Raw genomic sequence first — 24,119 nt, 5'->3', positions numbered from 1 at the left:
AGTAATTGTGCGAGTTGTGGCCCGCCTGGATGATCAGCTGTTTGTTGTTTTCGTTTCTGATTTATTTACGTGCGTGCGTGCAGGAAGAGTGTTTTTATTTGGAAAGTAGATAATAATATAATATTACGACGTCTGTTATCTTATACGCGCTCGTCTGTCGTTTGGATTTTCGATTATTCGTTCTGTTCTTGAGCGAAAAAATTATATTGATATTGTCCTCATCCTGTAATATTATTTTTACGGAAGACCAGCCAACATTTCTCGCTGCCAACCGGATTATCGTGGATCTCTTCAAACATCAACTATTACTAGAGTTTTTCAAATAACCACCCGCTGGTACGGTTACGATGATTCCAGATGATTCCAGATGATGAGTCCATGATGGCATTTCCAGTGAGTATTTTTTTTCAGTCTCTTCACCAGTCAAGTTTTTGGCTCCCTACAGGTAGTGGGTTAATTTACTCAATCCCATGTAGCAGATTGTTTGCTTTTTTGACAATGGTGTAAATGTCGGCTATCATCATTATTATCGTATTTACTGTACCGATGGCACAACACTACTTAGTCAGTCTTAGTTTACAAAGGCAACGACTTATTACATTTTGAAATGGTGCTAGTTTTAAACTCATGGATTTTATATATTATCTTCATTATATTTATAATTGTTTTTTTTACAGTTCGTTAAAGTGATATTTGAAATTGGTCATGAGGCGTCTGTTAGAAACAAACGAACACCAGAGGGATTCACTCATGACTGGGAATTGTTTGTTCGTGGTGCTGATAACACAGATATACATTACTTTGTTGACAAGGTTGTGTTCCATTTACATGAAACATTTCCAAATCCTAAAAGAGGCAAGTGTTTTTTCCTTAAATGAATATCTTAGTCTTGAATAGACTATTGCTTCATATTATTTTATTTCTCCTATTATATTTTATTGTTGAATAACACATGGAGTATTTTTCCATAAGTATGTAGTTAAAATAGTTTTTAAATTTTTTCATATGAACAATATGTATACTAAAATAATAAATATTTTAAAACTAAACTAGTTTTTCCAGATAAAATATATTATTGTTGTAATTTAATTTAATTATTTTCTAAGGCCCAGATTAAGATGGCAAGCTACTTAGAAAATCTAGGTGGACCATTTATAATATGAGCTGATTATGACTGATCGTAAATTTTATTTTTTTCATAACAATGATAAATTAGTACATACACTAGTAGAAAATTAAATCATTAAGCCATATGATAGCCGTATCTGAAATCTTATAACTTACTAATCTGGTACCTTGCCTATCTGGTGCTGTTGATGCATGTTATGTATTTACTGTTATATTAGAAACAATTAATTCAATCAGTACTCTAAATTACTAATAAATATTGAAAACTAGGTTACAGTATTAAAATTATTTATTTGACACTCAACTTGAAAATTACAAAAACATATTTAAATTTAAATTTAATAACTTTAATAGGTAAATTTATAGAATATAAGATGAAATAAAATAAAACAAACTAAAAAAATAATAAAATATAATAGGTTTTCTTGTTTAGTAGTTTAAAATTATACATCAAGTTTCTCTATTTATATGACTGCTGTTAATCCATAATCATGCACTGTTGTTACCCCATCTACAAATCTTGGCTTTTGGTATTTCTCAACAATATAACTTGTGATCTATATTACTCTGTACTCAGTACTCACAGATTGGGGAATCAATCATTAAAAATTATTAAAACAAAGCAAATTAGTTGTTATTATAATACTTATTTATTAAAACAATATCAAGCAATTACTAGTATACCATTTAAAATTATTGTTTAAATAAACAGTAGTTCAACTTAATGTAACAATTATTATGTAATTAACACCTACTCTTATATAATCAAATTCAAATATAATCAAACATTAACAAAATTTAAGATATCATTACTTTAAATTGTTAAAATGGTGTTTGTAGAACATTAAAATTAAAAAAATTTAAATTGTAATACCTTCTGCCAATACTGTTATTGTATAACGAAATAGGTAAACCACAATTTTTTTTTTTTAATATGTATGATATCCCAATTGAATAGTATCCAAATTATTATATTATAGAAATCAATAATTTTAATATGTATCTATTTATTTTTATACAGTAGTATTATTACTTTTAATTTAATCTTAGTTAATAATTGTTTGATATTTGTTTTCAGTAATTAAGGAACCACCATATGTTGTGAAAGAATCAGGATATGCTGGTTTTCCGTTACCTATTGACATCTATGTAAAAAATAATAAAGATGAACCAAGAAAAATTAGATTTAATTATGAATTGTGCCTTAATGACCGTGGTACTCCACCTATTTCTAAAGTGACTAGAGAAACCTATGTATTTAACCCTTCAGAAGATTTCAGGCGAAAGCTTATCAAAGGCGGAGGAGTAAGTAAACTTTTTTTTTACCTACTTAATATAATTATTAATTAGTAATCACTATTATATGTTTACCATAAATATTTAATTATCTATAAATTATTTTATAATTTTTATTTGAATAACAAGACAAATTATTTTTGATCCATAAATATGTATTTATATTATATACAGTGTGATCACGGTAAAAGGTACCACTAAATATTTCAGTTTGAAAGTATTTTTTTTCTAGTTACAAAATTGGCATGTGAAATTAAATGTTTACAAATAATTTGTTTTTAACGGAATTTAAACTAAATTCAACTTATTGAAAATTGAAATAATATCTCCCATACTGTTAAATACCTGTTTATTCAAAAGTGTTAATAATTTAAAATTTAATTGAAATTGTGTATTTAAGTGATATTTTTCCTCCAATAAGAACCCCATTTCAATATAAGGTCATCAAACTAAAATATTTAATGGTACCTCTAAGCATGAACATACTGCGTATATTTATTTATCCAATATGCTTTACATCTAAACTAAAAAAATACTAATTTTCAGATTTTAGTCCATTTTAATGTTAATATAATAAACTAGTGTACATTTATAAAAAGTATTTTTTATAGCTTTTGATATAACTTATAAAATCAAGTGGTTATTTTAACAAGGCTCGAAAGTTATTTCAATATAAAGTTCATTTTTAGTGTTGTAGTAAAAAACACCAATATAAGGGAAATAAATAACATTAAAAATTGGAAGATTTTTTTTAACTTTACAAATTTTATATTCTTTGATTAATAGTTTGATACCATCTGGCATAATTTTAAAAATTACCAATGATTGGAAACAAATAGAATTATGCTTTATCAAAATAATTTTGTTTATAGTTTACCTCACCAAACCTTACAATACACCTATAATAACAATAAAAATTGTAAATATACCAAAATCAGTAAATACAATTTTTTATACCATATTAAGCAAGTGTAAAACAATTTGGGTATTTCACTTTTGATGTTTTATTACAAAAAAGATATGTATTTGGAAGAACCTTTTGAGCCCTGTTAATGAGCTCATATTGTCTAATCATTAAAATTATTTATTTTAATCTGCTTTTGAACTTTTTTTCTGACTGTTGAAGTTGTAATGTTATATTTATTGATTGTTATTCGGTTATTTTCTTATGTTTTTGTATAGCCAGTAATAGCAACCAACAACATCATATATGATTCAATGATTTTACTTTGTCATACCTAATTAATAAGTATATTAATGTTTTAGACTAGTGTCTTATCACACGATGGAACTGAAGCAAAAAACTCCAATTCAAGTTCTGCCATATCAAAACAAAAATCAATTACTAATACTAATCGATTGCCATCACCTCCACCAAAAAAAAATAAAAAAGAAGATATAAAACTAAATAATACTTTTGCCACACTTTTTGGGTCTCCGATACAACCTTCAAAGTTACCATTGACTACATCAAAATCAACATCACAAAAACTTTCATCCTCAGACAAATCACAAGTTAAAATTAAAAGTAGCCCACATAATAAAGAAGATAAGAAAGATAAAGATAAAGAAAGAGATAAAGAGAAAAAAAAGTTGAAAGAATTATCAATAGATAAGATAAAAAAAGATAAAGATAAAAAAGAAAAAACTAAAGAAAGTTCTGAAAAATCAAAGTCTCTCAAACAAAGTAGTTCTAAACCTGAAAAAAAAGAGTCTACTCATCATGAAAAAATTAAAGAGAAGTCAAATGACTCTAAATTAGAAAAGAAAGAATTTAAGGATAAAAGTAAACGTGAAGATAAAGTAAAGGAGAAAAATAAAGATAAGTCTCACAAAGAGGAAAAATCATATCATGAAACCAAAACTATTAAACAAGATATAAAAACTGAATTTAATGATCAAGAAAAAAAGAAACATAAAAGTTCGCCCGAATCAATTAAAATTAAGTCTGATAAAAAAATAGAAAAATCTGAAAAATCATCTAAACCTCATAAAAGTCACAAGGAGCACAAGAAAAGAGATAAGAGAGATAAAGAAGAAAAATTAATCAAAAAAGAAGAAAAATCCAGTTTTGTTGAACAAGAACCTTCGTATAAACACCTTGATATACCTCAAACTACTACTTTAGTAGAAGAATTTCCAAAAATTAAGGAAGAAATCCTAGAGACTTTGCCGCCACCAAAAGCTAATTCTTCAAGAGTTCATGAACCTGAGCTATCTGAAGAAGAATTTCTCTCTGAGGATAGTGAGCCACCTTATCAACCACCAGAACCACCAAAACTTAAAGAACCAGAACCACCCAAAAAGAAACTTTCTCCCGACAATAATTTTATAAAAAAGAAAAAACGGAAAAAGAAGGAACGTGACACAGAAGAAACAAAACCAAAAACCAGCCGACTGGAGATTTCTGAACATGTTCAAGAAACATGTTCAGACATTTCAAGATCGCCATCACCGTCACATAGTAACAATAAATTTACTGATGAATATATAAACTCATTAAAACATCTCCAACACAAAATAATGATGTTAGAAGATGAAGATCTTCAAAGGGTAGTTACTGTAATAGCTGAAACTGGTCATTATGAAATAACTACAAAAACATTTGATTTTGACCTCTGTGCTTTGAATGAAACTACTGTGAAAAAATTACAAGAACTTATAACTTAGTTTATTTAATTTATAATATATTCATATACATAAATTTATATATTTATATATAATGTGAACTTATATTTATTTGATTAAAACTGATTACATTAGTAGTAGCAGAACTCTAAAAATAAATATATATTGCCTTTTTTTAATATGTTTAAATTGTATTATGCACAAGTCTATATGACTGTAATGAACGGTATAATAAATGATAATATTATTGTAAATAACAATGATTATAATGTAATTTACGACAAAAAAATATATCGTCCAATATTTCCCTGTTATGGACTTATTTTTGAATTGTGTGAATTTTAATATAATTTTTTTTAGTAGAATGTTTCTCTTAATTTAGATGAAATTTTATTGTACAGAAATCATTTTAAAAGCTTTATTTTTATCTAAAAATATATTTTATTTTATTTTTTGTTTGGGAGGGGGGTTCAAAACTGCCAAAGAACTCCGAATGGTTGTTTAGAATTACTGTATGTATCATAATTCTTAAAATTTTGTAATCAAGTATTTTACATTGATGACTAATCATTTGTAAGTAATCAATTTACTTTAAGTTATTGATATTATTTATTTATTTTATTTTATTATTTTTTTTTTTTTTTGCCTAATTTTAGAAACAAGTATTGTTTGATGTTTTTGTTGCCTTTAAATTATAAATTATTTTAAAAATCATAATATTGCATTATGAGTTAATTGTTTTTTTTTAAATTTTCATAAGTTTACTTCTATATTGCTGTAATGAAATGTTGTATAGTTAATTTGTATAGTTTCATAAACAAACCGAATCATTAGTGGTATAATTAATTAATTAGAATCAACATGGTAACAAACACTTCAAGATATATAATATTTTACCCCTAAATTGTTACAAATCTTGTAATAACGTACTTGGTGCATCATGGTGGGAGAGAAAGCAGACATAAAAAATTTTGCCGTGACCGGATTTATTAAATTTAAATACGTTAAATATTAAAACTAATTTTGTTCTATTTTTATGAAATGTTATGTATATTTCGTATATGTATAAGATTGACGCTAAACGAATAATTAATTATAGATTTTTTTTTACCAATATTTGGTAGTTGGTTAAAAAATAAAACAATTAATTTTTTAAAAATGTTTTTAAATTATTCCTAATTATTCCAACATGTGTTTTGATTTATACATTCCTATTATATAATATAATACCTATTTATAATTTTTTAAATGCTTTGCAGTCCAATAAATAAGTGTTTATCGATGACAATGGATATGTGTTTGCAGTACAGATATTCAGCCAATAATTAAATTCACCACTAATTATGTATATTTTATCTACTTTAATTTAACATTTTTGATTTTAAAAAGTATCAATAAATTGTATTAAACTTATTTTATCCATGTAGATACACTGTTTCCTCAGCTAATCGTCAAGCTAACAGAGTAAAATGAATAAATAATAAAACAACGTTATTCAACAATTGAAAATTTTGTCAATATAAAAAACTTAAAGTTCTCAAACATATAACTTTTTCATTTAATCATTAAAAATTATTGGTTGCTATTATCAAAAAAATAAAAACGCTACATCATATGTAAAGTTCTTCTCAGTGAGATTTAAAATTTTGGTAATTTTGATATAAATATCGAGGTAGTAATGTTATCCCGCGCAAAACATTTTTTAACTATGTTACGCTTGTATAAGATAGAGACAACACATCATGTGGGTATCACGTCCTCTTAATTATAATAGTCCTGCGCCCATAGGCGTGCGCAGACCTTGCTGGCAGGGGGGCAGAATGTATAATATATTACACATTATTATATATTATTATATTATACAGTAGTGAATATTATACTATTTTATACAGTTTATTATATAGGTAGGTACTATATAATATATAATTGAATATTATTTTGGTTATTAGTTAGGTAGTTCAATCAATATTAGAAATGGAAGTATTTTATTTTATATACCATTAATTATTTACAAATTTAATAGAATAATTGACACTTCAAAGTTTATTTTTAATATATTAGTATACAAATTTAATATAAAATATAAATAAGTAAATCTTAGCTCTTCATTTCTTTAGAGTACCATTCTTCATATAAAATTAAATCATAATGTTTTTTTGAAAAACTATATTTGGGAGATAAAATTTGGCCCGCAGGAGGGGCAGCTGCCCACCCTGCCCTCCTTGTGCGCACGCCTATGCCTGCGCCCGATAGTCGGAGTTCAATAGGGTAGGATAAATTTATGGATTTGTGACATTATTCATTGACAATATTATATTATTATACCTAGGAAAATATAGGTATGCAAAAAATTAATGAATGTCAATAAAGTTAGTAGGTACAGACTCATTTGCAGAGCAAGATAGGCGTATAACTCATGTATAAACTTGACATCGTACAATACTACAATTTAGGATATTTAGGCATCTAAAGCCATGCATTTAGGTAAAATATCATATAATAATCTGCTGTGCTATAGTATTACTAGTTTGTTCTTTGCTACTTGCTAGTAAGGACAGTCGTTTGTTAACTTTTATCACAATTCACAGTTAAAAAAAAAAAAGTGAAAATAGAAGTTACTAAAAATATTGTGTAATCAATTTTAATAATGCTTAAATTTAAAAAAAAATTATTAAAAATGGATCCTCTAGGGTCGTGTTTTTCTAATCGTTGTGATCTGGAAGTCCTTATTTTATGATATTAGGTAGATATACGTATATTATACTTCTTGTGATATCGTAATTCATCATTTGCTAAAACGATAATCTTAGACGATCCAAAAGATGTCACCTGAAAGTTGAATCTTAATTAAGTATGTGTCACTATAATCATAATACCAGTTAAAAATTTAATTAAAAAAAATAATTTAATAATAATTTTAATTTTAAAACTTAAGTCTTATACGACTAAACTAAATTTCAATTTAGTTCAATGTAATATGGCATATGCCAGTGTAATAAAAACATGAAAATGAAATATTTAATTTTTTTTTAGGTTTTTGGTTGTTGAGACCATTTTACCAATTTCTTTCAATCCGGCCTGTCTTCTGATGCTAGTGATGCTATTCTCTATATGATATAAAATCTATATAGTTGCTTATTATATCTTTCTACGTCGTTTTTCAAATAGTTTTCGAGTTTTCCCAGTGGTTTCGTACTAGTTAGTTAACTACAAACTATTGGACCTGTTTTAGCTGCCTCTTCATTTTAATCTCTCTTGAAAGTCATTATTTTTTAACAAATGATTTATATACTCAAAAATACGAAATAAAAACAATATTTTTTTGTAAATACAATTACAACGTGTGTATTTAATATTTTAAAGAATAAATCAAAACACGTAGGAAAATAGGAAATAAATAAATAAATTCTTTTTTTTGAAAAAAAAAAACATGGGCAAAGCCTTGAACAATATTTAGTATTTTATTAGTTAGCTAATAAAATCACCTATACCCATTACTCATTACATCGAAAAATTCGTTATAGACATGGCGCGCGTAGGAAAGTAAGTATGTAGGTACAGCATTGTGCGCATAGGTACCTACTTATGTAAAAACGTAAAATCGCAAACTTTGGAAGGATATAACTTCCAAAATAATTACTTGCACAAATTTTTTTTTGACACCATCGTTCTTAACTTATTAAAATACACGTTTCAATAAAAAAAATTTAAAAATCGCTTGGTAGCTAAACTGCAATTGTTTCAAACATTTTGGTAAACATAAAAACATTAAAAAGTTTTGACAATATCCCTAAAACAATAATTGTTGTTTTTATTTTTATTTTTTTTAAATTATACATTATTTATACTTTATAGTAAACCATTTGCTCTTTTTAGTTTTTACCGTTGCAAAAATGTGCTGTTAATTTCCTTATAATAACCAACACTAATATAATATATTTTCTTAGTTATGAAAATAGTAAATAGATAAGTACCTTTAGTACCTATGTTTTTATACCAACTCCAGATTTTTATAATCAGACAGAGGAAAATTTCCTATCCCTAAATAAATAATAGTGCTTCTAATGTACACGAACTACAAACATTCAAAATTTTAAAATATATTTTTATGAATTATGAGCGACATGATTACATGAACTGTTTTATAAAAGGTGGGTATAAAATAAAATAATTCCGCGTTTTATTAATGTCATGGAAAATAAAATCATGAATTAAGTAAGAATATGTTATATTCCAAGACGACATGGTAATTTCGCGCCTTTTCTACTCGGCAATACAATGCATTGTTAGGTTAAACAATTTTTTCGAGTCCCGATAAGGTAAACAGACAACAAATTACAATTGAACAATTCATTAAATATTCTATAATTCTGTTTCTGTATTTCAGCTGTTCAGGGTGTATAGATTTAGTCAATGTACTTTGATTCTGTCTGCACTCTATTTTATACTGTGTTGTGTAGTACTACTGTGTTTTAAACACTGGTGTATTAAGTACAAGCTTTTTCATATTTAATTGAATTTTGATTTGTGTTCTCAATGTGAGTTTTTCGTCATTAAATGTTCTTTTCCGAAATTAGTAACGTTGCACGTATCATTGATAAAAATAATATTTGAGAATTTTCGATTTTCGCAGTACATTATTGTATAGTCATGTCCAGCAGCAAAGCTGTCGAAAAGTCTGCCAAGAAGTTGGTTCAAAAGTGTCTACCGTTCAAGTTGGTAAATTCACCCGGCGATGATGCCAATTCCAAATGTCGTAAACGGAAACTTAGTGGCACCGAAAATGACGAAACACGAGTGGAAAATCCTAAGGTTGAACTGCTCAATGGAGGGACCAAGTGTTTTATTAAATCTGATGACGAAGATAAAAAAATAACTGAGGTAAGAACCATAGTCTTTAATATTATTTATTGTAGTTGGGCATAGACTCCTTTTTTTGTATCTTAAATTGATTACGAGATTTATTACCAATTATTTGGGCTGTATACAATTATTTATATAGATACAGTTACTATCTTTAAACTACATAAGTATATTATTATTATGTTTTTAACAACTTATTTAATAATATCTATATTATTTAGTATGATTTGAAAAAAACTTAATGATATATTATTATAAGTAACAGTTTTAATAATCTAGCTATAATTATGAATATTGAATTATATAGTTATTGTATTTCTGTATCTAAAATACATACCTATTTATGTAATTTATTTTAAATATATTACCTATTCCATTATAAAAATAAATTTTTTTGTAATAAAAATGTATTAGTCATTAACTATTTTTTTTTATCATTTTTAATACATCAACTTGCTTACTAATATTCATAATAAGATATCAAATATTACTTATTATTTTTATTCTATCACAGGAATCAAGTGAAGATAATATGGGTATTAAAGAATCTGTTAGTTCAGATATAATTAAGTCAGACAACATAACTGAGAAAGTGTGTGAAGAAATAAATGATGCAAATATTCCAAAAATTAAAGAAAGTATTAAAGATGTTGATGATACTATTTCTACTTCATCAGATACAGATAACGGTTGTAATGATACATCAGTTAATTCAACTTCTGATACTGGAAAATTAGAAAATACTACACCACCTTTAAAGAAGCTTACTCCACAGCAAATATTGAAAAGACAAGAATCAGCAAAAAGAAATGAAGAAAGAGAAAGAATTAAACAGGTAAGTTTTATACTAGACATTACTTCCTAGGCGAGAAATTGCAGTATATTTTTAATACTTCTACAGGAAAAATTAAAAGCTCGAGAAGAAAAACTTAAGGAACAAGCCGAAAAACAACGTTTAAAAGAAGAAAAAAGAAATGCTGAAATTGAGTATGAATAATACAATAATTATATAAATAAATATCTGTATTTTTACTTATAAAATATAATATGTTATCATTATTAGAGCTAAACGACTACGCGAGTTAGAAAAAAAACTTAAAGAAGAAGAGAAAAAAGCTAAGGAGTTAGAAAAAGAACAAGAGAGAAAACAAAAAGAAGAAGAAAAGAAGGCTAGAGATTTGGAAAAAGAAAAAGAAAGAAAACAAAAAGAAGATGAAAGAAAAGCTAAAGAATTAGAAAAAGAAAAACAAAGAGAAAAAGAAGAAATGGAAAAGAAAAAAAAAGAAAAGGTTAAAGCTGCTTTTGTTGGGTTTTTTAAACCAAAAAACTTGAATTTAGAGATTTCTAAAAAAGATGATGAGATATTTAATCAAGAATTAGAAACTTACTTCATGCCTTTTCAGGTAATATCTAACGTTTTGTGTATTGTTTTACGTGAAATTATTATAATATTATAGCTATAATATATTATATAAATATGTAATATATATTTTTAAATTAAATTTTATAGACTAAGCAAGACATGAAAATAGCACCAATACGTAGAGCATATTTAAATATTGATAAAAAAAAAGTTGTGGATAAATGTATTAGTCACTGTGAACAAAATAAAGAATTATTATATTTAAGTTTACTTAAAACTGGAAAACACAAGCCTTCTAAGTCAGATGCAACTTGGCCTATTCAAGTTGAAAATGATACAGATGTCATTATTATTGGTATGTATTTTTTGTTAATTTATATTATTTTATATAATTTTAATAATAATATTATTTATATTATTCATTATTATAATATACTTAATGCTATTATTTAATCAAAAATAATTTAGAAATTCATCATAATTTATTTAGAAACTGGTTCAACCAACAATGAAGATGTGAATAAAGTTGGTACTACTCTAAAAAAAAATTCTCAAAACTTCCGTTGGAAACTGTTACAGTTTGATGAAAACAAACGTCCTCCTTATTGGGGAACATGGAGAAAAAAAAGTCTTTATGTAAAACCAAAAAGACCATTTGCTTGTGATAAAGTATGAACCATTATTTATTTTTTACAAACATTAATTTAATTTTGTTTTTTTTTTTTTTTTTTAATATAATTTTTAATTAGATAATGTTTGACTATGAAATTGATTCTGATGATGAGTGGGAAGAAGAAGATCCTGGTGAAAGTATACATGGTACAGATAATGAAGAAGAACCTGAGGATGAGTATGAAGTTGATAATGATGTTTTTGTTCCACATGGATATTTGAGCGATGAAGAAGGTCAAGATAATGATAGCGATGTTAGTATGCGATTTTATACATATATAATATATATATATATATATATATAATGATGTATTAACACTTTTTTATTGTATTGAAGACTGAAGAAGTACAACAAGAAAAACTAAAGCTTTTAGGGGAAGAATTTGAAGCTGAAATCAAGAAAAAAACGGAGCGTATTAAGCCAAGGCTAGTTGGTTGTATATGGATACCAAATAATGTTACAAATTCTAATAATGGTAAATAATAAATATTGAAATATTTTTAATTATTTTCTAATCCTTAATTATCTATACTTTTTTTTATTATTTTTTTTTTATTGATTATTAATTTTAGTGAGTAAATCAGTAGCTGATACATTACTAAAATATCGTTGTGTTTGGGACGAGGAAGAACCTATCATAACAAAAGCAGAGATCAAAGTAGATTCACCTAAAGACCTAACTACTACTGAAACCAAAAAGACTAAAATACTTCCTGATTCAAGTATTATTACTAATATTATAAAATATTTTTTGTCTATAATGTTATTTTATAGTTTTCCTTTTTGTGAAGTTTAAAAATAAATAATCTGAAAAAATAATTTTGAAATTTGAATATTAGTAAAACAGTAATAGATTTTAGATATTTTAGAAATCACTTCATGGAATTTTTAATTAAATGATTATGTTTATCGTTTTGAAAAAGAGTAGACTGAATTATTGATATATATATGTATTTAATATTTGAAAGACTTATAAGTATCATAAGTTTTGAGTTCTTTTTAAAACTATAGTTGTTTATACCATTTAACTAATTTTAAAATCAAGTAATTTAAATCAATGTTTCTTCAATTATCTGATTGATATTATGTTGATATTATTTATAATATTATGATTTACTAACAGTTTATTTTATTTTAGTTATTCCAGATTTAATTACATTTATACATGGTAATACAAATGGCATGAAATTGGCTGTTAAGAATTTTATTGATGAATTGGTCAAAAATGGCCGAAATACTGACGATGATAACTCTATCTCTTTATCTACTGTTAAGAAAACCATAAAATCTATTGCAACAAAATCTACACATGTTGCTCCATGGTAATCTACTCATTGCTAATTATTAAAAAAAAATTTTAATATTATTTTTATTTAGGTGTGTAAGTAAAGAGAACTTTGAGAAATATGGAGTTGAATATCCTACAAATTTAGAAAATGAAATTCCTAAATTAAAAACTTCTGTTAAAAAAATAACCAGTTTTATGACACCTCAAAGCCAAAAAGCAAAAGCCAATTTATTGGAAAAGTAATTTTTACCTTTATAATTTGTATTTTTTCCTTCCTTTTTACAAAATGTTAATTTGAAGTTACTTTTCATTGTTATTAATAAATTAGGCCATGTGGTGAAATGGATCAAAATATGACTGAGTCTAAGAAAGATGTTTTTATCCCAAAAAACCTATTCAACACTGAAGAGAGCACAAAATCACTAGTAATCGACATAACTAAGGAAGCACAAAAAGTCAACATTGTTGGAGGTAAAAAAAGGATTACACCTATTCTTTTATCGCCAAAAAAAAAATTAAAATCAATGGTAGATAGAAAATTTAAGGAAAAATCTTTGAGCCCCAACATGGATGAAGTTAGTGAAGATATATCTATCCCTAACATTAAAACTGTATGAAATTATTTGATATTTCTGTAAAATGTAGGTGTCTACAGTTAGAATTGTTAATACATTTGTTTATATGTTGTTTATATTATTCCAATTATTTTATTAATTATAAGTTATTTAATGAATATAAGAAGTTTTTTTTATAGTTTTATAGTATTGTAACAAAAGTTACATAACATAACGAAATAATAAATTAAAATTAATCTTTTATGAATAGTGTTATTTCTTTAAATGGTAACTGATCATTCTACTGAAATCGTGAATTTTTTATTAAACTAGTAATTATATTTTGTTCCAAATAACAAAATGTATTCTTAAAATAATATATGATATTATGTATTAAAACTATATAATTTTAAAAATATCATGTTAAAATTAAATAGTTTTTCATAAATTTCAAAAAATAATATTTATTATTGTTGAATAATTATTGGATTAAAATTCATTGGAAATTCATTCTGCTGTTTAGTATATTCCGCAGGGACTAGGGACCACATTTGTGTAATAGATGTGTTAAATTTTAAATTTAACTCGGAAACTAATGCAACTGTAATACAGGAGAATAGGGTTGGATGGTGGGTACATCATAATATCTACCATTAATAATTCTTTGAATAAACTTAAAATTTATATCAACTTATTTCCTACTAGGATAGCCTAATACATTCAAGATAGGATCTGATAAAGAATTAATATTAAATTAATATTTATTATTATTGTATATGAATTATTATCTTGTAATCAAGTGCATACTTCTATCATGCATTATGAATACCTGACTATGTATAATTGTTAATTTATTGATGTATTAAATTAGTTTAGTGTAACAAATACTATAGTCAATGGGTTTACGGCATACATAAGCAATTGAATAATATATTTTTGGATATGGTAGTTCAATATAGTTGGAAGAAGGGTTGGCTAGGGTTGTGGATTTTGTACTTACCAAATGCCATTCTAGCCCAAAAAAGATTAAAAAAATAATTTTAGATGTATGAATCTTGTCCATAAAAAGTGTTTGATAAATTGTTATAAATATTGAATGTGTGAATGTTTAAATATGCAAACAAAAATATTTTGACTAGAAAATTTTTTTTATTTTCCACTTTCATTTTGTATGAACACCAATCATGACTACTTGTTATTACATTCTTAAAATATGTAGGAAATTCTTCCGTCGAGTAATCGTTTTTAAGACACAATTTTATTTACGATCGTGAAAATTTAAGTATAAATTGTCGTATATTATAGACAGTCGTCTAAAAATTATTATTTAATATATATGGGAGAATATTTTTAAATAAAATCGTTAACATAAGAGAGGCCGTTGAAGCTAAATGTGCTAAGGCGACAAGAAAATTTTTTATATAAGACCGCCGTACGTGCAAGCACAGGCAGTCCGTTGTGGCATTGTCACTGAGTAAGTCGGCAAGAACGTAGGTACGACGATCACGCGTGATCGTAGTACGGGCTAGGCGATATAGTATTCTCATTGTTTTATTTTATGTTTGTTTTTAATTTAATAAAGTGTTTCCGACCTGAACAACCCGAGTTGAATATTATTTAAGTCATTTTACGTTCTTACCTTTGTATAGGATACAGCGTCGGGATATACGTACCACGGGTATATATAATTTTTGAGTCATTTCCACCAAATAGGAGCGTAGAATCGACAAGCGCATACCATCGTACCTTACAAGTTAACAGTGCCATTCTAATTGATTTTTAGAGACTAGAGAGTGTCATTAACTAGAGAATACGAGGGTAAGACGTACCTAGTTATTTATACCACGTATACTGCAATACGGGTATACCACAAAATATACAAATATAAATTATATATTTTATTTATAGCATAAAAGTTGTTTTAATAATACAAGCTTTAAATTATAATATGTTATATCTATTTTTCTTTACAGATATTTGAACATCTATTATCTAGATAAACATTATATTATGTGTTAATCGTTAATGTGTTATTGTGTTATCTATAATATTACCTAGATAAAATTTAAATTAATTGTCTGTTATCTTATCTAGATATTTTTGATTATCGTTGTAAAACATAATGTATAGAGTATAATGAATAGCTATTTTTTTGTTGTATAGACGTATTTTAGAAATATCAATATTATAATAATAATAAAATACCTACTATAATAATGAAACGGCGCACTGGATAGGTTATTCAGCTACACCACTGCTATGGGTTCATTTTCTATGTTACTTCTAAAGGGGCCCGGTGCCAGATTTTCAAATTTTCCGTAATTCTATAAAATTTGAAAATTAAATTTTGTATTTTAGTTACCACCTTAATTATAATACTTTTCCACTAATTTACTACCCGATGTCTGTTTAAGGGGGTTTGATAGGGTGTATTATATTGAAAAAATGACTTCACGGGAATAATTCTCAGGTATACAAAATTGCTTAAAATTTTATTATTTTTGAAGACAGATTATAAAGTTTGAGATTAAAATATTGAAAAACGGATATCGATGCGGCCTGTAGAATATTACCCTCTATTAGTTAAAAAAAAAAATTATCAGATTTGGTTGATTCTACAGAACAGGATCCCTATTCCCGTAGAGTGTATTTTTGTGTACAAAATCGCATCGGCACCGGGCACCTTAATATTATTATGGTTTATTATTCAAATAAATAAAGTACCTACGATTAATGAAAAATTCTATATAGTAATGCCAATTTATTAAATACCAACAGACATTTAGTTTTGACCAAATATAAAATACATATGGTGACCGTATAAACCTACAAATCGTTTTTTGTGACTAAACGAATCTCTGTGTGAGCCTTATTTAAAATTAAACATTTAAAAACCTGGTTTTAAAGCATGGGCACTCATAGGCGTAACTTGGACTTTTCACATGGGGCATTAGTAATTTTTTTAGCAAATGAACATAATATTAGGAACAGTCAGAACAGCCTGCAATTAACTATAATATTATGTTTAAGTTGGCGGGGGCAATGCCTCCACCAATTTTTTGTCGAGGGGGCAGTTGCCCCCATTCACCCCCTCCAAATTACGCCTATGTCGGCACCCATTGTGGGAGGGGTAAGATAGGGAATTTGCCTCCTGAGCAAAAAATATTATGCGCTTGTAGTTCAATAAATATGACATATTTACATTTATATGTGAAAATAACATATCTATTTTAGATTTTTTAATAAATCTTCATTATGCTGAGATTTTTTTTTTATTTTAACTTCCTCCTCCTAAAATTTTACTTATAGGCGCCCATGCATCAAGGTGCACACCCTCGAGTATTGAATTTCAAAACCACGAATACGAATGATTTAGTTGTGGATAAATTAGGTATTGGGCTAACCTTGGTTTTTTGCCGCTCTACATAGGATATATCTAATTTATGCCACTCCTAGGTGTAGAAGAATATTTTTAATTAAAAAAAGGTGAGCAAGATGGGCAGTTTTCTGCTGTTGAGTAAGTGTAGAATGGGTTACTGTAATAGATTTGTTAATTTGAATTCAAAGATATATCATAATTTTATACGATTTAACATTTTTAACCTAATTCAAGTGACCGGGCCTGTTGGCATATTTCACTAAATGTTTTTCGATATAGCTATTATTAATTTTATTATTATTATTTTTACGGTGAGTTAATATAATTTTTTCTAAAAATATTGAACTTACAGACAGCATACATTTCCGACAAAATATAGCCTCCATCGTAGTTAGTATATAATTATTATAATAATAAATATTATATTTTATACCATAGTAAATAGTAATATATTAATGTTAATAGGTTTAAAATTATTAATAGTGTGAATAATTTCATTTTATGTATGTAAAAGTGTGTACAAGATTTGGTACACTGGATAACACTTCTTATTTTTCAAATCGTACCTGGAAAATCGTCACTTTGTAACAAAGGTAGGTTCTAACTTCTAAGATCTCGAACTTTGCATCCATCCAAATCGGAGTACCTCTAGGTGCTACATTGTCTTCCATATTATTTAAAACTTATACTTGTCTGATCAACCAATTTCTCTTTAAATGCCAGTAGAAGAATTTTTCGATGACAAAATCATTTTTACTTCTAATAATAACTTTTTTGTCGCCATCCAACTTTTATAAAGTCATCATAACGATGGAAGCATAATATTCCAAATTAAAAATTATAAATAATAAAAAATATTTACATATCACTTTTATTATTATAGACAAGACGTCAAGACGTAGTTCTTTCAACCTTTCAGTCAAATAAAATTATACCTTCGATTATTTCAAATTTATCAGGTTGCTCATAAGAAAAAAATACAGTTTTATTTTTTCATGGGGTTATTTGAAATTTTCTGCTCTAAGTAACTTGCTGGTACCACTCTTAAGCGGTCGCTTATCTTGCAATTGCGTTGTGGCAGCCCTGATAATCTATTTACACAAACATTGCCTTATATTATTAATATATCGTCCATGGTACCTACCACGGTATCTGCCATTCTGTCATAATAAACATATCTTGCAGACCGATAGAGTGCGACACTTAATAGATTTTTGTATTGTTACTTTTTATATTAATATGTTTTCTGACCAGATAATTAATAAAATTGTAAAATATACAATATGTTTAATATATTTGTTGTGAGACACTTAGACATCATTATGCATCTGTAACAATTGTTAAGCGTTACATTTCATATATATAAAGTTTAGATAGGTATGTATTTATTTTGTTGTTTGTGTGTAGAGGGGCATAATAATGGAGGGAATCTTGGGTAAAAGTATTAAAGAGTTATTTTAATTTGTATACTTACGGCATCATGGAAGTATTTCAAAATTCAATTCTTATCCTCGTAATATATAATTTGTAAAGCTATATAATTTAAGGGATTATGATTGAACAATAATGAATATTGGTCTTCATTATGTAAGTGCATACCTATCTATAATATTGTCTGAAAGTAAAAATATAAATTTAAGGTAAAAATTATCATGTTTAGGTAGGTAATATAGTTTATAGATATTATCTATAATGTAGATTGTATTATTCATACTGCTTTACGGTAGTAGGTGGTATTAACACAAAAGTTAATAACAATAATATTAAATATATAGATTATATAATGTTATAAAAAAACAATAATAATATTTTTTTAAATAACATCCTTTAATAGCAGTATTAAATATTGAACGTATGCTACAACAAATTTAAAATAACATAAAAGTTTATACTTAAATAAAAAACAAAATGAATAAATATCATTTTTTTTTAAATTTATTATAAATATAATTATTAAATTTTAATAATAAAATAAATTACCTTAATGGCTAGTTAGGTATATAAAAATATGTAGGTATTTATTATTAAATGAAATATGCAGATCGTCTCCGCTTCAGAATTGTTTTTGTTTATACAATGATACCTCATTAATATCAAATTTAATACATCCATTACAGCGACAAACTCGATACTTAATGTATACAGAAAATCTTAACTCTTTTGTCCGCCTTTTTTTTGTTAATAGTTTATTATATAAAAGAATAATATATTCTAAAATAATTTGATTTTATTGTACCATTTACAAAATATTCTGTGACCAATTTTTTTTTTTTTTAAATTGGAACCACTAATTTTAGTTATATATTATTAAAGTCTAAAGATATAATTATTTAATTATAAAACTGTGATACATATAAAATTTGAACCAATAGTTTCCAAGTTTTTAACCTTTAAGGGAATTATTAAGAGGATGCCACATTCGCATTATTGTGTTCTCTCTGTCTAACTAAATGTTAAATATTGCTAGTCCTTTTCTGTTTAGCAGTTCCAATTTTGTTTAGTAAGCATTTATAATAGAGCGAATTGACCTATTATCAAACTTAAAGGCAAAAACATTATTTCTATTTTCTTATGAGTTTCTACAGTATTTACATTTTTAAGTGAGTTAAGAGCATTTTTAAATTAATTTATTTTACATACTCATTATTTGTTTAAAAATTAAAGAATAACCGTCTTTAATAATAGTTTTACATAAACTATAAATTAGGTGTAATACTTAATTTACTATTTATATAATTAGTATACTCACTTAAACTTAATCATTCGTTTAATTTTAAATATATAATAAACACTACTCTTGTTGGTCATGAATCATGATTTATGAGTAGAGCCCGGATTTGTATGTTAAGCAATTTTTTTCCTTTTAATTCTTAACATTTTGTTAATAATCTTGATAAATCATAATACTAAATATGGAATTGACCACTAAATTTTGATTTTGCATACTTGACTGTAAAATTCAAATGAATAGTTTTTCAGTTATTAAAATACTTACAAGTCCTTGAAAATTGATTTACAAAAATATAAAATAGATGTAATATTAATTAATCTAGTGTTTATTATAATACTTGCACCATTTTTTACTGATAGACTAATATGAATTAACACAATTTTTAAGTCACTATATAGCTCTTTTATACTATTCAAACTCATTATTCATAAACCTATATTATATACTTAGTACAAAAGTTAAGTAATTCAAATACTATTCGTTGATTTAGATAGGTTAAGTGAACATTTTCAGAAAAAATTATCCACTAAATAATTTATAGCTAGTAGAAAAGAAGGTTATTCATTGAGTATAAGTTAGTGTCTCTACATGGTTTTCTTAGGTACCTATTACAATAAAAATTAAGAATTGAGCCTTCAAATATATTTGAAAGTTCCAAAAATCAGATTTTGAACACTACATTACTGGAGGGAAAAAAAGAACGATCATGTTTGATGAATCGTCCTGTGTATTATTATATTATGCACCTACGACAATTTAATATTATATGTAGACGTATAGACGCCAATAACGGACAAAATAATAATATAAACGCATATACATTGTCAAATAGTGTCCGAGGCGATGAATAATCATAATAATAATAACGAACTTGTATTCATCAGAACAACAACGACGACGGTCTGTGACTGTCGGTGTATATAATAGCATTTATATGTATAGTATGTATATATTATATAGATACAGTCAAGACGGTGGCGGCGGTTCGGTAGAAAAAAAATGATATTTAATAATATAATGTACTTACGGGAGACGGCACAGCAGTGGCGGCGGCATTGGTCCTGTGTGCCTCTCAGGGGCGTAGCGTACATGTAAGCACTGTAAGCACTGCTTACACTTGAAAAAAAGAAAAAAAAGTTTTCAAATAAAATCAAGTCAAATAATTTTACAAAAGTTATCAGTTATTTTTACGATGTGCGTAACATGTTTGATGGTTGCTTACACAAGTAATGGTACGGGCCACCGAGCCACCACTCCCACCGTCGTATACATTATCGATGGCCATAATAATTATTAGCGATTTATTTTCGTATTACTTTATTTATAGTTTATACTCCATGCCGTCGCCGTGTAATGCGGATTGAAACTGCTTACGCGAGCCTACTAAAGAGACATAGACAAAGTGTCATTGGAGGGGGGCACGTATTATTACATAGTTCGTAAGCACTTTTCATAATGCATACGCGACCGTGTAACGCGACACTGTTTATTCGCTATACTGCTACAAACCATCAAATACGACGTGTATCTGTATAGAACTACGTTTTTTGAAAAAATGGACTCTTCAGGTAATAACGAATGCAATTGTATTATTGAAAAATTACTATTAAAATCGTTTGGATCGAATACTTTTATTGAAAAGCAAAATATTATAAATAACGGGAGACCTACACCAACACTTCAGGATTTAAAATCAAAATGTAAAAACAATTTTCGTTACTTTAATCCTTCTTATTATAATACTAACAAATGGTTGTCTGGTTGTCAAAAAACGCAAAAATTATATTGCTGGCCGTGTATTTTATTTTCGCATGAATCAAATACTTGGTCTAAGTATGGCTGTAGTGATTTAAACAACTATCATAATTTAAAACATCGCCACGAAATAAATCGTTCTCATATTGAATCATTAATTACTTTAAAGAAATTTGGTAATATTAGAATAGAAACATGTCTTAGTGATGCATATAAACAAAGTATCGAAAAACATAATGAGTCTGTTAAAAATAATAGGTACGTCTTAAGTCGATTAATTGATGCAACATGTTTTTTGGCAAAACAAGAGCTCTCATTTCGCGGACATGACGAACAAGTTATATCTATCAACAGAGGAAATTATGTCGAACTAATACACTTAATGGGTACACTCGATCCAAAATTAAGTGGACATCTATCGACATCTACGGTTTTTTCTGGACTTTCCGGTGACATACAAAATGATCTCATTCAATCGATTTCTAATGTTTTATTAAAAACTATAAAAAACGAAATTGAACATACAAATTTTGTTTCTATAATTATGGATGAAACAACAGATATTATGTCCAAATCTCAGTTATCTACAATTTTACGATATGTGACTAATGAAGGGGTAGAAGAAAGATTTTTGGGATTTGTAGATGTCAGTCATGATCGCTCTGCTAAGTGTTTAGCTGAGCATGTTTTTCGTTTATTAAATGAATATAAATGCATAGATAAATTAGTTGCACAGACTTATGACGGAGCTGCCGTCATGTCAGGACAACATAACGGTTTACAGATATTAGTTCGCTCAAAATGTAAAAACGCGATATTTGTACATTGTTATGCTCATAAATTAAATTTAATATTAAAACAATCTGTTGATTATATAAAGGAATGTAAAATATTTTTCACCACGCTCTCTGGTCTTTCATCATTTTTTTCAAAATCAACAAAAAGAATTCATGCACTTGATCAAGAAGTCAAAAAGAGATTTCCGTCTGTGGCTCCAACACGATGGAATTATAATAGTAGACTTATTGAAATGATGTCTGAGTACAGAGAAGAAGTTTTAAATCTCATGAACTCAATCGTAGAAAATGGTGAAAAATGGGATAGTGAAACATTATTGTGCGCTAAAGGATTTTGTCAAACAATTCAAGATTTTGACTTCAATTTTTTCCTTATAATATTTGGAAATATTTTACCTCAAGCAACAATACTTTTTAATATAATACAAACAAAAATATTTGATGTGACTTATTGTAATAAAAAAATATTTGATTTTTTAAACCATTTAAAAAATATGAAAAATGATTTTGAACGCGTTTGGTTGAAATCGGAACAGTATCATACAGATTTACCGTTAAGATCAAAAAGGCAAAGAGTGGCTGAAGTATCTGTAGATAGAAAAACAAATTACCGAAGGCTCTATTTTGAAATCATCGACGTATTAATTTCAAAAACTAATGAAAGATTTACAGAGATAACTCAACTGACTTTTTTTTCTTTATTAGATTTTTCAAATTTTGAACAGTATATCAACAAATTTCCTACAAATGCAATGAACTCGTTAAAAGATAAATATGGTGAATATTTTGATTTTGCAATTCTACGAAGTGAACTATCTATTATATACTCATCAACTGAATTTCATAAAGTAAACATTCATGAACTTTGGTTGTATCTCAAATCTACTGGCTTATCAGATAGCCTACCACAGGTTACAAAATTAGCATCATTGATTGTAACTATTCCAGCCACAAGTGCAGGAGCTGAACGCTCGTTTTCCTGTTTAAAAAGAATAAAGACACATCTCAGAAACTCCCAGTCCCAAAATAGACTTTCAGATCTGTCTCTTTTGACAATTGAAAAGCGATTGTTAACCACAATTCAAAATCAAAATTCATTTTATGATAATGTAATTGATGATTTCACTAAAAAAACAAGAAGAATCGATTTGATATATAAATAAAGTGTTTTTATTATTTATGATGTGTTTTTTTTAAATAAAATTGTAAAATGTATAAATAAATTAACTTGTAATTTGTATGTATCAGTGATTGTGTCTGTGGCAGGGGGGGAGTAATTAAAATGTACCACTGCTTACACTCACTCACAACCCACGCCACGCCACTGGTGCCTCTTGTCGTGTGGTGATTTTTTTTTCCAAGAGAAAACGACCGACGGACCGTTGATTGATGGCCACGGCCAATCGTGACCGGCAACGGTAATATATCGGTAACGCTGCAGGAGACGCTCTATTGGGACGACGTATGTATAATATAATGACGACGACTTTTGTACCTATATGCATTGCATACACACATAAGTGCGCGTGCATATTTATATACATATAAATACGAATATACACGAGATATAGTCATACGTACAACATAATATATATAATATAAAATATGTGAAGTGCTGCAGACGTGATGGTGTAGGTAAAAAACAAATTACGCCATTGGTTATT

The 24,119-nt window shown here is 26.9% G+C and overlaps 3 protein-coding genes across 3 annotated transcripts; all 3 read left to right on the top strand.

The window, feature by feature from the left end:
* The first annotated feature begins 107 nt into the window (after positions 1-107).
* On the top strand, positions 108-6,211 carry LOC126550631 (protein AF-9). Its single transcript, XM_050202535.1, has 4 exons — positions 108-393; positions 678-855; positions 2,207-2,433; positions 3,691-6,211. Exons 1-4 carry the CDS (start codon positions 358-360, stop codon positions 5,092-5,094), a joined length of 1,845 nt encoding a protein of 614 aa, XP_050058492.1. The 5' UTR covers positions 108-357; the 3' UTR covers positions 5,095-6,211.
* Positions 6,212-9,368: 3,157 nt separating this feature from the next.
* LOC114123089 (chromatin assembly factor 1 subunit A-like) lies at positions 9,369-14,057 on the top strand. Its single transcript, XM_050203702.1, has 13 exons — positions 9,369-9,590; positions 9,686-9,933; positions 10,430-10,750; positions 10,817-10,902; positions 10,979-11,318; positions 11,426-11,633; positions 11,769-11,947; positions 12,028-12,204; positions 12,288-12,426; positions 12,524-12,673; positions 13,090-13,273; positions 13,329-13,478; positions 13,568-14,057. The coding sequence occupies exons 2-13, from the start codon at positions 9,703-9,705 to the stop codon at positions 13,854-13,856; spliced, it is 2,454 nt and encodes an 817-aa protein (XP_050059659.1). The 5' UTR covers positions 9,369-9,590; positions 9,686-9,702; the 3' UTR covers positions 13,857-14,057.
* A 6,914-nt stretch (positions 14,058-20,971) lies between these two features.
* On the top strand, positions 20,972-23,778 carry LOC126550959 (zinc finger MYM-type protein 1-like). The gene has a single exon (XM_050203703.1). It carries the CDS (start codon positions 21,459-21,461, stop codon positions 23,616-23,618), a length of 2,160 nt encoding a protein of 719 aa, XP_050059660.1. The 5' UTR covers positions 20,972-21,458; the 3' UTR covers positions 23,619-23,778.
* Positions 23,779-24,119: the final 341 nt, after the last annotated feature.

This window comes from Aphis gossypii, chromosome 3 (genome assembly GCF_020184175.1).
Source record: "Aphis gossypii isolate Hap1 chromosome 3, ASM2018417v2, whole genome shotgun sequence".
NCBI classification, from domain to species: Eukaryota; Metazoa; Arthropoda; class Insecta; order Hemiptera; family Aphididae; genus Aphis; species Aphis gossypii.
Note: the sequence above shows the minus strand (reverse complement) of the source record. Positions and strands in the feature narration are given on the sequence as shown.